Raw genomic sequence first — 14,578 nt, 5'->3', positions numbered from 1 at the left:
AATTTTTGCTCACTGGATCTTTTTGTTCTCCTCACCATTCTCTGTAAACTCTGGAGACTTATGTGTGTGAAAATCCCAGGAGGTTAGCAGTTCCTGAGATATTCAAACCACCCCATCTGGCACCAACAACCATTCCACAATCAAAATCACTTTGATCACCTTTCTTCCCCATTCTAATGCTTGGTCTGAACAACAACCGAACCTGTTGACCATGTCAGCATGATTTTATGCATTGAGCTGCTGCCATAAGATTGGCTAATTAGATATTTGGATTAATGAGCAGATGTACAGGTGTACCTAATAAAGTGGCCACTGAGTGTGTATTTTCCTGGTTGATCCTTGGTGTAGAATGCTACCATTGTGATCGATCCACTACAATAACATCTCATTTTAAGTTCTGGTTTTCAAAGAAACAATGTGATAATGACAACAATAAGTAACATTATTTCACTCAGCATTGTATCACCTGCACAATAGTAATACCTATATCAGGCTACAAGATATTGATTACAGATCAGCGTTCAACACAATCATACACTCAGTTCTAATCAACACACTCCAGAACCTGGGCCTCTGTCCCTCCCTCTGCAACTGGATACTTGACTTCTTCACCAGGAGACCAGCGACTTCGCAGATCACACAGAATATCTTCTCCTCACTGAAGAGTATTCTATCTGGTTGCATCATCATCTGGTATGAAAGTTGTAAACTCAGCCAGCTCCATCATGGACACTAGCCTCCCCAGCATAAAGGACGTCTTCAAAAGGTGATGCCTCGAAAAGGTGGCATCCATCATTAAGGACCCCCATCACCCAGTGCAAGCCTACTTCTCATTGTACCATGATGGAGGAGGTACAGGAGCCCCAAAAAACACTCAACATTTCAGGAACAGTTTCTGCACCTCCACCATGAGATTTTTGAATGGATGCTGAACCCAGGAATACTACCTCACTATTTTTTCCCTCTTTTTGCACCACTTATTTAATTTTTAAAAAATATATATACTTACTGTAATTTATACATTTTAATTTTTAAAATTATGTATTGCAATGTATTGCTACCACAAAACAACAGATTTCATGACATATGCCAGTGATATTAAGACTGATTCTTTTAACATGAAAGAGTACTACCTGAGGTCACTGGTGTCCTGTCCAACATCATTAATTCAGGTGCTTTTTGAGCGGCAGCTGTAGGAATTACACCATTTGGTTTTGGAATTGAAATGGATGGTATCTTCTTCCCAATGATGGGTGTTCCTACAACAATGAGAATATCAAGTCAGGGCATTATCAGTCATTGTAATTCCACTTAAGTGTGACGGTGGAAGCTCTTTCTCTCTGTAATAACATGAACAATATTATTTCTCGAGAAAAGTACCTGTTCCAATTAATATAATTGTCTACATTAGTAATTTTCAGTTTGTAGTTCATTACTAAATAACATAATGATACTTTAACTGTATCTGGATATAACATATTGTTAAAATTAAAAGTTTTCAATATCACATAATTAAGAAAATGAGGACATGAGATAATCACCTATAATTTTCCATTGTTACATGAAACTGTGAATCATTATGATAGTTACCCAGTTACCATTTATTAACTCCAAGTTCACTTATGAGAAATATGCAATATAATTGCACAGAGAAATGCAAGGCACGTGAACAAGCCCACAATGTCTGTGCCGACCGTGATGCTAAATTAAAATTTCCACCTGTGTATACACGATCTGTCTCCTTTCATTCCCTGCCTGTCCATGTGTCAGTCAAAATGCTTCTGAAATTTTACCGTATTATCTGCTTCCAAAACCTCCCCTGGCAGCTCATTCCATATACTGACCACTCTCTGAGTGAAAGAAGTTTCCCCTCAGGTTCCAATTAAATATCTCCACTCTCATCTTAAACTCCTAGTTTTTGATTCCCCAACCCTGCACAAAAGAGTAAGTGGATTCACTCTATCAATTTCTTTGATTTTTCAAAAATTAAAGTTGACATCTAACTCGATTGGTTTGGAGAACGTGCAGAGGAGATTCACCGAGAGGCTGCCCACAGGGAGTTTCTCAGATGGTTTTGCTTTCCTTGGAGAAGAGGCTCACTGAGGTGTACAAAGTTAAGAGAGGCATAAATGAGACAGACAGGGCAAACTTTCCCCCACAGCATAGTTATCCATAACTAGAGGTCATAGATTTAAGGCAGGAAGTAACCAGTTTAGGGAGGATACGAGGAAGAATTTTTCACCTAGAGGGTGATTGGAATTTGGAATGCTGTGCCTGAAAAGTTGGTTGAACCAGACATTCTCACAATATTTAAGAAATATCCTGATGAGCATTAGAATTGACAAAGCATAAAATACCATAGGCTGAGTGTTGGTAAATGGGGATAGTAAACTGTAGAAGGGTACTTGATAATAAGCACGCACAGGATGGAGACCAGATCCTGTTCCACTGCTGAGTGATTTTATAACTTGTTATTGATTGTGTAATTGTTTATGTATAAGAAATTAGTCTGGCATTTTTAATTGACTGTTGTGTTTACTGCATCACTACAATAATATTACTCTAATGGTTGGTGTTGTATCTTGATGCTTTTGCGATCCAAAGGTTCTTTGGAAGTTAAGAGTGAGGAATAAAACTTGTTATTTATGGCCGTTTTATTACATGTTACAAGAGCAAATAAGAACAAGAAGAAGTGCTGAGAGAATGAAGGAAAGACAAGATTAAAAAGTAGTCATGGTTGTCTCATCAACGCAACACAAACAAAATGCTGGAGGAACTCAGCTGGCCAGGGAGCATCTGTGGAAAAGAGTACGGTCAACATTTCTGGCCAAGACTCTTCAGCAGGACTTGTCATCCTGATGAAGGATCCCAGCCCAGAACGTGAACTGTATTCTTTTCCATGGATGCTGCCTAGCTTGATGAGTGCCTCCGGCATTTTGTGTGTGTGTTGCTTGGATTTCCAGCAGCTGCAGATTTTCTCTTATTCATGGTTGTCTCATAACAATCTAGAGAAAACAGCAAATCCGGAACCTGGGCCTTAGCACTCAGATCTGCAGCTGGATCTTCAACTTCCTCACAGACAGGAGCCAGGCTGTAAAAATAGGGGACAAGCTCTCCTCTACAATCACTCTGAGCACTGGTGCCCCACAAGGCTGTGTACTCAGCCCCCTGCTGTACTCACTGTACACCCATGATTGTGTAGCCAAGTTTCCATCAAACTCAATATATAGGTTTGCTGATGACACCATTATTGTAGGCCGTTATCTTGGATAATGATGAGTTTGAGTACAGAGAGGAAATTAAGAACCTGGTGGCATGGTGCAAAAGCAATAACCTATCCCTCAACATCAGCAAGACGAAGGAATTGGTTGTTGACTTCAGAAGGATTACTGACCACATGACCCAATTTACATTGGTGGTGTGCAAGTGGAACAGGTCAAAAGCTTTATGTTCCTCAGGGTCAATATCACAAATGACCTGACTTGGTCCAACCAAGCAGAGTTCACTGCCAAGAAGGCCCACCAGCACCTTTACTTCCTGAGAAAACTAAAGAAATTTAGCCTGTCCTCTAAAACCCTCACTAATTTTTATAGATGCACTGTAGAAAGCATTCTTCTAGGGTGCATCACGACCTGGTATGTAAGTTGTCCTGTCCAAGACCGGAAGAAGCTGCAGAAGATCGTGAATACAGCCCAGCACATCACACAAACCAATCTTCCGTTCTTGGACTCACTTTACACCACACGTTGTCGGAGCAGTGCTGCCAGGATAATCAAGGACACGACCCACCCAGCCAACACACTTTTCATCCCTCGGGAGAAGGCTCAGGAGCTTGAAGACTCATACAGCCAGATTTGGGAGCAGCTTCTTTCCAACTGTGATAAGACTGCTGAACGAATCCTGATCCAGATCTGGGCCGTACCCTCCAAATATCCGGACCTGCCTCTCGGTTTTTTTGTACTACCTTACCTTCCTTTTTCTATTTTCTATTTATGATTTATAATTTAAATTTTTAATATTTACTATCGATTTGTACTCCAGGGAGCGCAAAGCGCAGAATGAAATATCGCTGTGATGATTGTATGCTCTAGTATCAATTGTTTGGCAATAATAAGGTAAAGTAGATAAAGTAAATTCCTTTGGTAATAATTAACTTATAAGATAGCCAGATTCATGTGGTGAGACATCTGCTACTGAAAGCTAGGAAGTTTCTAGAAAAGTACAGAAGTAACTGTACTGTAATTGTTGAACAATTACAAATATATGGGCGATTGCATAAAAATACAAACAAGCATAGCAAAGTTAACCTACAAGAAAATACATGAAAGAATGTAGTTCTATACCCTAATCCATCACTGGAGACATAAGAGCCTGTAGATGCTGGGATATGGAGTGATAAACAAAGTATTGCACTCAGCAGGTCACGCAGCATCGTTGTAGGGAAAACGATGACTTGGGCCGAAGTTCTTCATCTGGATCCCCTCTATGATTTCCACCGCTCTCCTGCCAGGTCAGACCAAGAATCTTGACCAAAAAGTCCATTTCCCTCCTCAGATGCTGCCCGATCTGCTGGGTTTATCCACAACTTTGCTTGTACCTCTTTAGCTGCATAGAGATGATCAGAGATGTTATAAAAAAAGTAAACACTAGGAAATCTGCAGATGCTGGAATTTCAAGCAACACACAAAAAAGTTGCTGGTGGACGCAGTAGGCCAGACAGCATCTCTAGGAAGAGGTACAGTCGATGTTTCAGGCCGAGACCCTTCGTCAGGACTAACCGAAAGAAGAGCTAGTAAGAGATTTGAAATCTCTTTTATGTGTGTTGTTATAAAAATATAAGGCTTTATTCTTTTGCAAGGTCTTTCTTAAACATATGAATGCATTGTATTTTTTAACTAAACCGTAAAAATTAACCAACCTGTACAGCATCCATTCCTGGTGTCCCTAGGAGAATCTGCCAACAGTCTTTGCCCAGTCTCCTTGCTTTCCACCAACATTGAAGTTACTGGGGTCACAAATTGGTGAATCAGAGCGAGGGCTAAAATTCTGCTTGTAATGTTCCTCTTCTGAATGCCGGATTGAGCCAGTGCCCTATCATGAAGAAGAATTTGAGCTCAGTTAATCTTCTTGGGAGTGAAGAGCTGGCCAACTAAATGAAAAACTGCGACGATATTTAGCAATGCACAATCCAGTCTTGGTACATTTGTTATATTTGTTTCTGATATCAAATGTATTATTTCAAACTAAAACTTTGAACTTTTGTACTAAATAATATTAGTTATATGTTATTATAAATGGTACCGCAATAAAAACTTTAAAATCTGAAATAATGACTGAAATACAAAGAGAAAGAAGGGTACAGACAACATTCCCTGTGTGGTAAGAAAAAGAAGGGAATAGTTTTCATTACAGATGATCTGTGTTCAGTATTGGACTATGCTGCTTGGGGAAGGCACTTGGGAAGGGGACAGTACATTCACAGACGTGGCCAGTGCTGCGGCCAACAGAGTCTGGTGTGGTGTATGTGGGACTGAGGCATTATTGTAAAAATAATTGTATGAAAAACTGATTGCATTGTGCATCATTTTAATGTCTTATACAGGAGATCTGATGTTCAAAATTAATTGTTAAAAATCAATGGCGGTCTACCTGATGATAGTCCACTCGTGCATGGATAGTATTGGGCATTCAGTAGTAATGTTGATTTAAGATTCAAGTATTTTTATCACATGTACATCAAAACATACAGTGAAATGCGTCATTTGTGTTAGCAACCAACACACCGGATGGTGTGCCTGGGTTAGCCCGCTAGCGTCATCATACATTCTGCAACCAAACTTTTGGCTTCCCTGCCATGATCACATCTGCAACACTTTGGTGTACATCTGTATTTAGCACTTATTGTGGAACCATATCAAACTTTATGGACTTCCAGTCTTCACTGGAAGTTTGTTCACTGTCCATCTTTATCTGAACTGCTGCTGGGGCTACTAAAGCAAGCTACATCTCTCACTAATGATCCTCTTCCCTAGGACTCTAGGGATATGGCATTTGTTTTATCCTTTGAAAGGCCCCGACCACAACCATTCTTGCACCGGCTCTCCCTGTAATGTCTTACCCCATCAGAGAGACTTTGCTATCCTGTCCCATCATAGAACCTAAGGGAAAGCAGTGGATGTGGTGCACTTGGTGCCAGGAAACATTTGAGAAAATGTCAGGCAAAACATTATTAAATAAAACTAAAGCATCTGCGATTGTGGATAACAAACTTCCATCCAGGAATGGAGAGAAAACAAGAAACAAAAATAGAACATAGAACAACAGTATAGCAAAGGAACAGACACTTCAGCCCACAATGTACGTGCCAACCGTGATGCCAATTTAAACTAAACTTCTGCCTGTACATGATCCATATCTTACATTTGCTACATATTCATGTGTCTATCTGACAGTCTGAATCAAAATCAGTTTTAATATCACTAGCATATGTCATGAAATTTGTTGTTTTGTGGCAGCAGTATGGAGCAATACATAAGAAAACTATAAATTACAATATGAAATATATGTAAATAAGTAATGCAAAAAGAAAGCAAAAAAAAAGTGAGGCAGTTTTCATGGGTTGGTTCATTTTCCATTCAGAAAACCGATAGTGGAGGGGAATAAGTTCCTGAAACATTGAGTGTGTGTCTACAGACTCCCATACCTCCTCCTTGGTGGTAGCATTGAAAAGAGGGAACGTCTTGGGTGGCCGGGGGGGGGGGGTGCGGTTCCTTTGTGATGGATACTGCCTTTTTGAGGCACCTCTTGATGGAGCAAGTTCAGTTTCCAACCTTCTGCAGCCTTTTCTCATTCTGTGCAGGAGCCCCTCTACCCCTGGAAGCCCATTCCAGGCACCCACTACTCTCTGTAAAAATACTCTATCCCACATCTCTTTTAAACTTGCCCCCTCACCTTAAATGGATATCTTCTAGTACTTGAAATTTCCTCCAAGGGAAAGAGATTCTGACTGTCAACCCTATCGATGCCTCTCATAATTTTATAAACTTCTTTCAGGTCTCCCCCAGCCCCTAATGCTCTACCCACCATTTGAAAGCAACTTTGAGCAGTAATTCCAGCTGAGAACTGCTGGCTCATGATGTTGCACTAACCTGTGAACCTACTCTAAGATCAATCTAGATCTTCCCACCTACATAGCTGTCCATTTTCCTATCATCCATCTGCATATCTAAGAGTTTCTTAAATGCCCCTAATGTACCAGTCTCTACCACCATGCCTAACAGAGTGTTTCATGCACCCACTACTCTCTGTGTAAAAGGTCTGCCCCTGACATGGCCCCCTATACTTCCCTCCAAACACCTTAAAATGTGCCCCCTTGTATTAGTAATTTCCATCCTGGGAAAAAGTCTCTGGCTATCCACTCTATCTATGCCTCTTATCATTTTGTACTGTTAAGAGCTCCTTTTGGGGTTCCTAGTGTAAACTTTGTTTCTTCCTCCACTGAAGCTGACTAACCTATCAGAAGCCTGCCAAGGAATTTTGCATTGAGCATGTACAGAGACAACACTAGATCCTGCCACACTGAAGATGATTGGGCAATCTCTCTGTCAATCAAGTTCAGAGATTACAGGAATGTGATTGAGGTTGCTTTTATATACATAATTACATCATGACTATGCTTTGCTTACTGGCTAGAAGAGTTATTCTGCATTTCATGGAAGTTTGTTCCTTCTATGCTACAAATGTCGCATTTTTCTCACACGTTAATTAACTTTGCTGTAAAATACATTCCCAATCCATTAAAGACATGCTAATTTCTGGAGGTGTATGGTGGAGAGCATTCTGACTGGTTGCATTAGAGCCCGGTAAAGAGGCTGCAGAGATTGGTGGGCTCATTCAGTTCCATCATGGGCACAACCCTTCCCACCATTGAGGAGATCTTCAAAAGGTAGTGCCTTATAAAGGCGGAATCCATCATTAAGGTACAGGAGCTTGAAAGTACATGCTCAACTTTTTAGGAACAGCTTCTTCTCCTTGGCTATCAGGTTTCTAAACATTACTTTGTATTCCCCTTTTGAACTATTCATTTATTCTTTTATTTTAATTTATAATAATAATTTTTATACCTTGCTGCCACAAAACAACAAATTTCATGTCCTGCATCAGTGATAATAAACCTGATTCCGATTCTGATTCCCACTGACTAACCACAGCATTGTCACTAAGTAGTCAATCTGTTTAAAACTTGCCGGACCGATCTTTGGCTCATCATGACTGAGCAGGTGAGAAGGGCTCTGGGGAAACTCACACATAGCAAAGCATTGGGACTGGATGGTGTGAACCGCAAGGCCCTGAAGAAGTGTTCTGAATGGCTGTGCGTAGTTCTCCAGTGCATTTTCAATCTGAATCTCAGCCAGGAAAGGGTCCCTATCATGTGGAAAACATCATGTGTAGTCGCAGTACCCAAGGAGGGCCAACCAAAAGTTTCAATGACTGCCGTCCAGTGGCCCTGACCTCACACATCATGAAGACCGTAGAGAGACTGGGCCTGGCTCATCTTCGACCCCTGGTCAGGCTAGCACTTGATCCACTGCAGTTTGACTCCCAGGAGCACACTGGAGTCGACGATGCTGTCATCTACCTGCTGAACTGAGCCTACTCCTATTTGGATAAGCAGGACAGCACTGTGAGGATCATGTTTTTTGATTTCTCATGTGCCTTCAATACCATACAGCCCACACTGCTGGGGTAAAAGCTTCGCTCAATGCAGGTTCACACCTCCATTGTATTCTGGATAATGGACTACCTGACTCGCAGACCACAGTTTGTGCGGCTTCAGAGCTGTGTGTCAGACATGGCTATGAGCAGCACTGGGGCCCCACAGGGGACTGTATTGGTTCCCTTCCTGTTTACCCTGTATACCTCAGGCTTTAGATACAACACTGAGTCATGTCATCTGCAGAAACTCTCTGATGACTCAGCAATAGTTGGGTGTGTGAGGGGAGGATGGGAGGATGAATACAGAGCCCTGGTGGAGGACTTTGTCAAATGGTGCAAGCTGAATCATCTGCAGCTCAGCATCAGTAAGACAAAGGAGATAGTGAAGGGCTTTAGGACATCTAAGCCGGCATCACTCCCTGTTACTAGTGATGGCGAGGATGAGGATGCAGTGAGGACCTACAAGTACCTGGGGCTGCACCTGGATGACAGACTTGAGTGGAGCTTCAACAAAGGAGGGCCAGAGTCGCCTTTACTTCTTGAGGAGACTGAGGTCCTTTGGAGTTTGCAGGCTGTTCCTTCACATGTTCTACCAGTCTGTTGTTGCCAGTACAATCTTCTATGCAGTGGTGTACTAGGACAATGGCATCAACATGGGTGATGCCATAGAATAGAGGACCCTATGGAAAATTCAATGTTCCTTACCCTCTGCATGCCACTTTGGCTGAACAGAGGAGCACTTTTAGAATTAGACTAAGACAATTGTGCTGCTCCGAGGGGCGCCATATGAGGTCATTCTTACCTTCAGCCATTAGACTCTATAATGAGTCAACCTATAGCCAGGGAAGTGATGACCCCCCCCCCCACCCCCGTTAGACTGAGGTAACTTATTCTTTACTCTTTCTTACTTCTCTTCTAACATCTGTATATTAGTAAATCTGTGTACCTGTAATGCTACTGTGACACTGTAATTTCCTTTTGGATCAATAAAGTATCTATCTCTCTACGATAAATTCAAGAGATTCTAAAGATGCTGGAAATCCAGACTAACACAGATAAAATACAGGAGGAACTCAGCAGACCAGGCAGCATCTATGGTTGACGCTTCAGGCCGAGACTCTTCATCAGAATTGGAAAGGAAGGGGGAAGAAGCCAAAAAAAGAAGGTGGGAAGGAGTATAAGCTGGAAGGTGATAAGTGAGACTAGGTGAGGGGGAAGGTGCATGGGTGGGGAGGGTGATGAAGTGAGAAACTGGGTGATAGATAGAAAAGATAAAGGTCTGAAGAAGAAAGAATCTGACAGAAGAGGAGAGTGGGGAGGAAGGGAAAGAGGAGGAGAGCCAGAGGGAGGTGATAGGTAAGTCAGGAAAAGAGAAGGGGCAAGATGGGGGAATGGAAATGGAGAGAATGGGGAGGGAGGAGAAATCAGTGAAATCGATGTTCATACCATCAGGCTACCCAGATGGAATATGAAGTGTTGCTCCTCCAACCATAGAGTGGCCTAACAGTGGCAGTAGAGGGGGCCATAGACCAACTTGTCGGAATGAAACTGGGGAGTGGAAATAAAATGGTGGCCTGCTTGTTACAGAGAGAACAAAGGTGCTTGACAAAGCGGTCTCCCAATTTCCATCACATCTCACCAATGCAGAGGAGACTGATGGTGTTCAGTATTGCAACCTCACACCTCTGGGACCTGGGCTTGATCCTGACTTCAGGTGCTGACTGTGGGGAGTTTGCATGTTCTCTCCCTGATGTGCTGGTAGAATAACTGGCTGCCGTAACGTACCCCTTAGCACAGATAAGTGACAAAGAACTAAAAGGGAGTTGACGAGGATGTGAGAGAGTTGGAGGTTTCCCAGAGAGTAGTGAATTGGTACTGCCCAGAATCACCTCAGCCCAGGGAAGCAGTAGGGGCTACCACATACTTAAGACACAATTAGATAGATTTTTGCATGGCAGGGGTATTAAGTGTTATGGGGAAAAGGCAGGTAGGTGGAGATGAGTCCACGGCCAAACCAATTATTGAGTTGTGGGTCAGGCTTGATCGGCCAGATGGCCTACACCTTTTCCTATTTCTTATGCTCTTATGTAAGAAGCTGTAGATAGTAGAGGACTCATCACAACACATCATGGGACATCCCTCCACATCACTGGTTATGATCTACAGAAGATGCTGCCTCAAGAAGGCAATATCCATCATCAAAGACCCCCACCATTTGGGTCGTGCCACCTGCTCATACCTACTGTTGGGCAGGAGGTACAGAAGTCTGAAGTCCTACACCACTAGATCCAAGAATGTCTACTTATCTTCAACTACCCTAATCACCGCAGTTTATAGAAACTAACATTGTTAGATACTGATAACAGTGAACAGTAAGGTAGGCCAAAAGTTGCTTTGTCCTGATGAAGGGTCTCAGCCTGAAACATCAATTTGTTTATTCCCCTCTGTAGATGCTGCCTGACCTGCTGAGTACCTCCAGTATTTGTGTGTATCGCTCAGGATTTCCAGCATCGGCAGAATCTCTTGTGTTTATATAGACTTGATGGACCAAATGGCCTAATTCTGCTTGAATGTCGTGTGATCTTATGGTCTTATACCATCACTGTGATCTCTTTGCACTAAAATAGACTTGGTGTTGTTTTTGTTCTAATTACGATCTTTCATGTTAAAAAAAAGTATATAATTTATGTTTAATTGGTGCATCACTGTAGTACAGCAGTTAGTGTGACAATATTGCAATTTGGGTTATTGGTTCAAAGGTTCAAAGGTCAAATTTAATGTCAGAGAAACGTATACAATATACATTCTGAAATGTTTTTTCTTCGCAAACTGAAGTTCAGAGTTCAATTCTATCGTCCTCTGTAAGAGTTTGTATAGCCTTCCTGTGAGTGCATGGGTTTCCTCAGGGTGCTCTGGTTTCCTCCCACATCCCAAAGACTAGCTACGGATTAGTAGGTTAATTAGTCAGTGTAAATTGTCCTATGATTAGGATAGGTTTAAATATGTGGGTAACTTGACCATGTGGTTTGTTTGGCCTGTAGGCCTGTTCCAACTGTATCTCCAAATAAAGTTTAAAAATAAATGAAATTGTATGTTTTCCTTGTGATTTGCTTATCTGATTCTATGTGCCTGCGATACTGCTGCAAATAATTATTTCATTGCACCTGGTTATACGTGTACTTGTACATATGACAATGAACTCAACTTTGACTCTGTGTGAGATAAATTAGTTGGAATTTCTCACTCCTGTTATCATCTTGATCCAGGTACTGTTTTCCACAGAATGTCTGACAAATCAAAATTGGCCATGTCTATGGTCTTCCCCTTCCCCCATCTAACCCAGCATTGTACTAAGACAAGGTCCCAACCTGCCACCATCACTGCCAGGGCCCCAGCATAACAAATGGTTTCAGAAGAGAAGAGGAAGTAGATGGACAGAGAGAAGAATGAAGCAAAAAGTAGAAACCAAAATTATGAGATAACCTGTCAGCAAGCAGCTGTTGAATAGTAAGGAAGGCCCAAAGTTGCTTTGTAAAATGAGGAAGAACATATTGGTGTTTAGCCAGGATTTTGTCAAGCTCATCTGTTGGGGACTCCACCTCCAAACGTAGGTCACTGTTTGCCTGAAAAAGAAGAGAATACATAAAATATAGAATTGTGTGTTAATCTTGTCTTTGGCTTATTCTCCAGAATTGGCCCATGTCCTGCTCCCATCCCATTCCACAAGAGGTCACAAGAGCATGTTACTGAATCATTCCTGATGTTTTAGAGGTTGTCTCATTATGCTTTTAAAACCACTGAAAATTTGAAGAATCTTACTTCATTCTGGGGCCCCTTGCCCAGATTAAGTTAATTTAATCAAGTCTATAATCAAATATTAAACCAAACATTTGCTTGAGGGATTGAGTTCAAGAGCTGCATCTCTATAAAACCTTGGTTAGGCCACACTTGGAATATCCTTCAGTACAGGAAGGACGTGGAAGTTTTAGAAAGGGTGCAGAGAACACGTACCAGGATGCTGCCTGGATTACAGAGCATTTCTTGTGAGGGTAGGTTGAGCAAGCCAGGGCTTTTCTCTTTGGAGCGGAGGAGGATCAGAGGTAACTGCTAGAGGTGCACAAGATGATAAGAGGATTTGATCAAGTGGACAGCCAGAGACTTTTTCTAAGGGCAGAAATGGCTAAGGCAAGGAGCAAAGTTTTAAGGTGCTTGGAGGAATGCACAGGGAGAACGTCAGCACTATGTTGTTTTACACAGAGAGCAGTGGGTGTGTGGAATACACTTCCAGGGATGGTGCTAGAGGCAGATATATTAGGGACATTTAAGAAGCTCTTAGAAAGGCACATGCGTAATAGAAAAAGAGAGGAAGGACTATGTGGGAGGGAAGAGACAGATCGATCTGAGAGTAGATAAAAGATTGACACAACATCGTGGGTCAAAGGGCCTGTACAGTTCTGTGTTGGATTTATTTCAATGAATCAGTTGTACTTCAGTTAAGGTAATTATTAATATAATTAGACAAGCTGAGGGAGGGTGGAATATCAAAGATTCTATGATTCAAAGCACATTTATTATCAAAGAATGCATAAATGATACGTTTAGACTTACTTACTCACAGGTAGCCACAAAGCAAGAAACCCAAAAAAACCCAATTAAAGAAAACAAAAATAGAAGACCAACACCCAATGTGCAAGAGAAAGAGAAAAAAAACACAAATCATGCAAATAATTGAAGCAAACGACAACATTCTGAACCAAAATTGAGTCCTCAGATCTGAATCCTGGAGCAGGCCCAAAACCTTGTTTATTAGTTCATCCTATTAGTGGGCACAGAGCACAAATTCTGAGGTATTTCCTTCTTCTCTGCTACATTGAATAGTTAACTGCTAAGTGAACCATCCTCTGAAAGAGCCCATTCTACTTATTTATAGCTTTGCTTCATGCAAAAGGGACAGAAGAGAGGCATCTAGAATTGAATGTCAGTCAGTTCGACTATTCCCACTTTAATATGTATTCAAGCAACACACATCAAAGTTGCTGGTGAACGCAGCAGGCCAAGCAGCATCTCTAGGAAGAGGTACAGTCGACGTTTCAGGCCGAGACCCTTCGTCAGGACTAACTGAAGGAAGAGTGAGTAAGGGATTTGAAAGTTGGAGGGGGAGGGGGAGATCCAAAATGATAGGAGAGGGCAGGAGGGGGAGAGATGGAGCCAAGAGCTGGACAGTTGATTGGCAAAAGGGGATATGAGAGGATCATGGGACAGGAGGTCCGGGAAGAAAGACAAGGGGGAGGGGACCCAGAGGATGGGCAAGGGGTATATTCAGAGGGACAGAGGGAGAAAAAAGAGAGTGAGAGAAAGAATGTGTGCATAAAAATAAGTAATTTTTGCGTTTAATATGTATTCAGTTCACTGTATTCATTCTCTGAAATCCTCTATTTCAACACAATGGAAAGCTAATGATAAAAATTAAACTAATTTGTTTTAAATTGGAAAGAAGCTCCATTAAAAGAAATTTCATAAACACAGAAATAGCTTGAATTTAGACATTTAGCATGTGATTACTAGGCGTGGAGCAAGATGAAGATATTTCCATACAATCTGTGACACACTGTGCAGCGATTCTCAGGTGTGTTACAGCTTCCCGGGAAGAACATCAAGCACAAGACCACTAGTGTTTTGTGCTGGGGATTATTGTTTCCAACTTCTTGATTAAAGCTAAATATTGTGAGGGCTATAAATCTGAAATTAAAAAGTAAGCAGTCAGCTGCAGGAGCTTCTTATCAAAACCAGTTAACTTTCTTATTGTTGTCTACCTGTGCCTTTACTTATCACTTTTCTTTGCATTTGTTGCCTTTTACCGTCT

General features: G+C 41.6%; 1 protein-coding gene across 1 annotated transcript in view; it reads right to left on the bottom strand.

Moving 5' to 3' along the window:
* The window catches only part of itih2 (inter-alpha-trypsin inhibitor heavy chain 2), a 108,227-nt gene that overhangs the window by 13,204 nt on the left and 80,445 nt on the right, over positions 1 to 14,578 (bottom strand). Inside the window, exons 14-16 of the mRNA XM_072241813.1 lie at positions 12,199 to 12,338; positions 4,919 to 5,091; positions 1,134 to 1,259 (exon numbers count right to left, since the gene is read on the bottom strand). Coding sequence (XP_072097914.1) covers positions 1,134 to 1,259; positions 4,919 to 5,091; positions 12,199 to 12,338 — 439 coding nt within the window. The remainder of the gene's footprint in view (positions 1 to 1,133; positions 1,260 to 4,918; positions 5,092 to 12,198; positions 12,339 to 14,578) is intronic.

This window comes from Mobula birostris, chromosome 23 (genome assembly GCF_030028105.1).
Source record: "Mobula birostris isolate sMobBir1 chromosome 23, sMobBir1.hap1, whole genome shotgun sequence".
Lineage (NCBI taxonomy): Eukaryota > Metazoa > Chordata > Chondrichthyes > Myliobatiformes > Myliobatidae > Mobula > Mobula birostris.
Note: the sequence above shows the minus strand (reverse complement) of the source record. Positions and strands in the feature narration are given on the sequence as shown.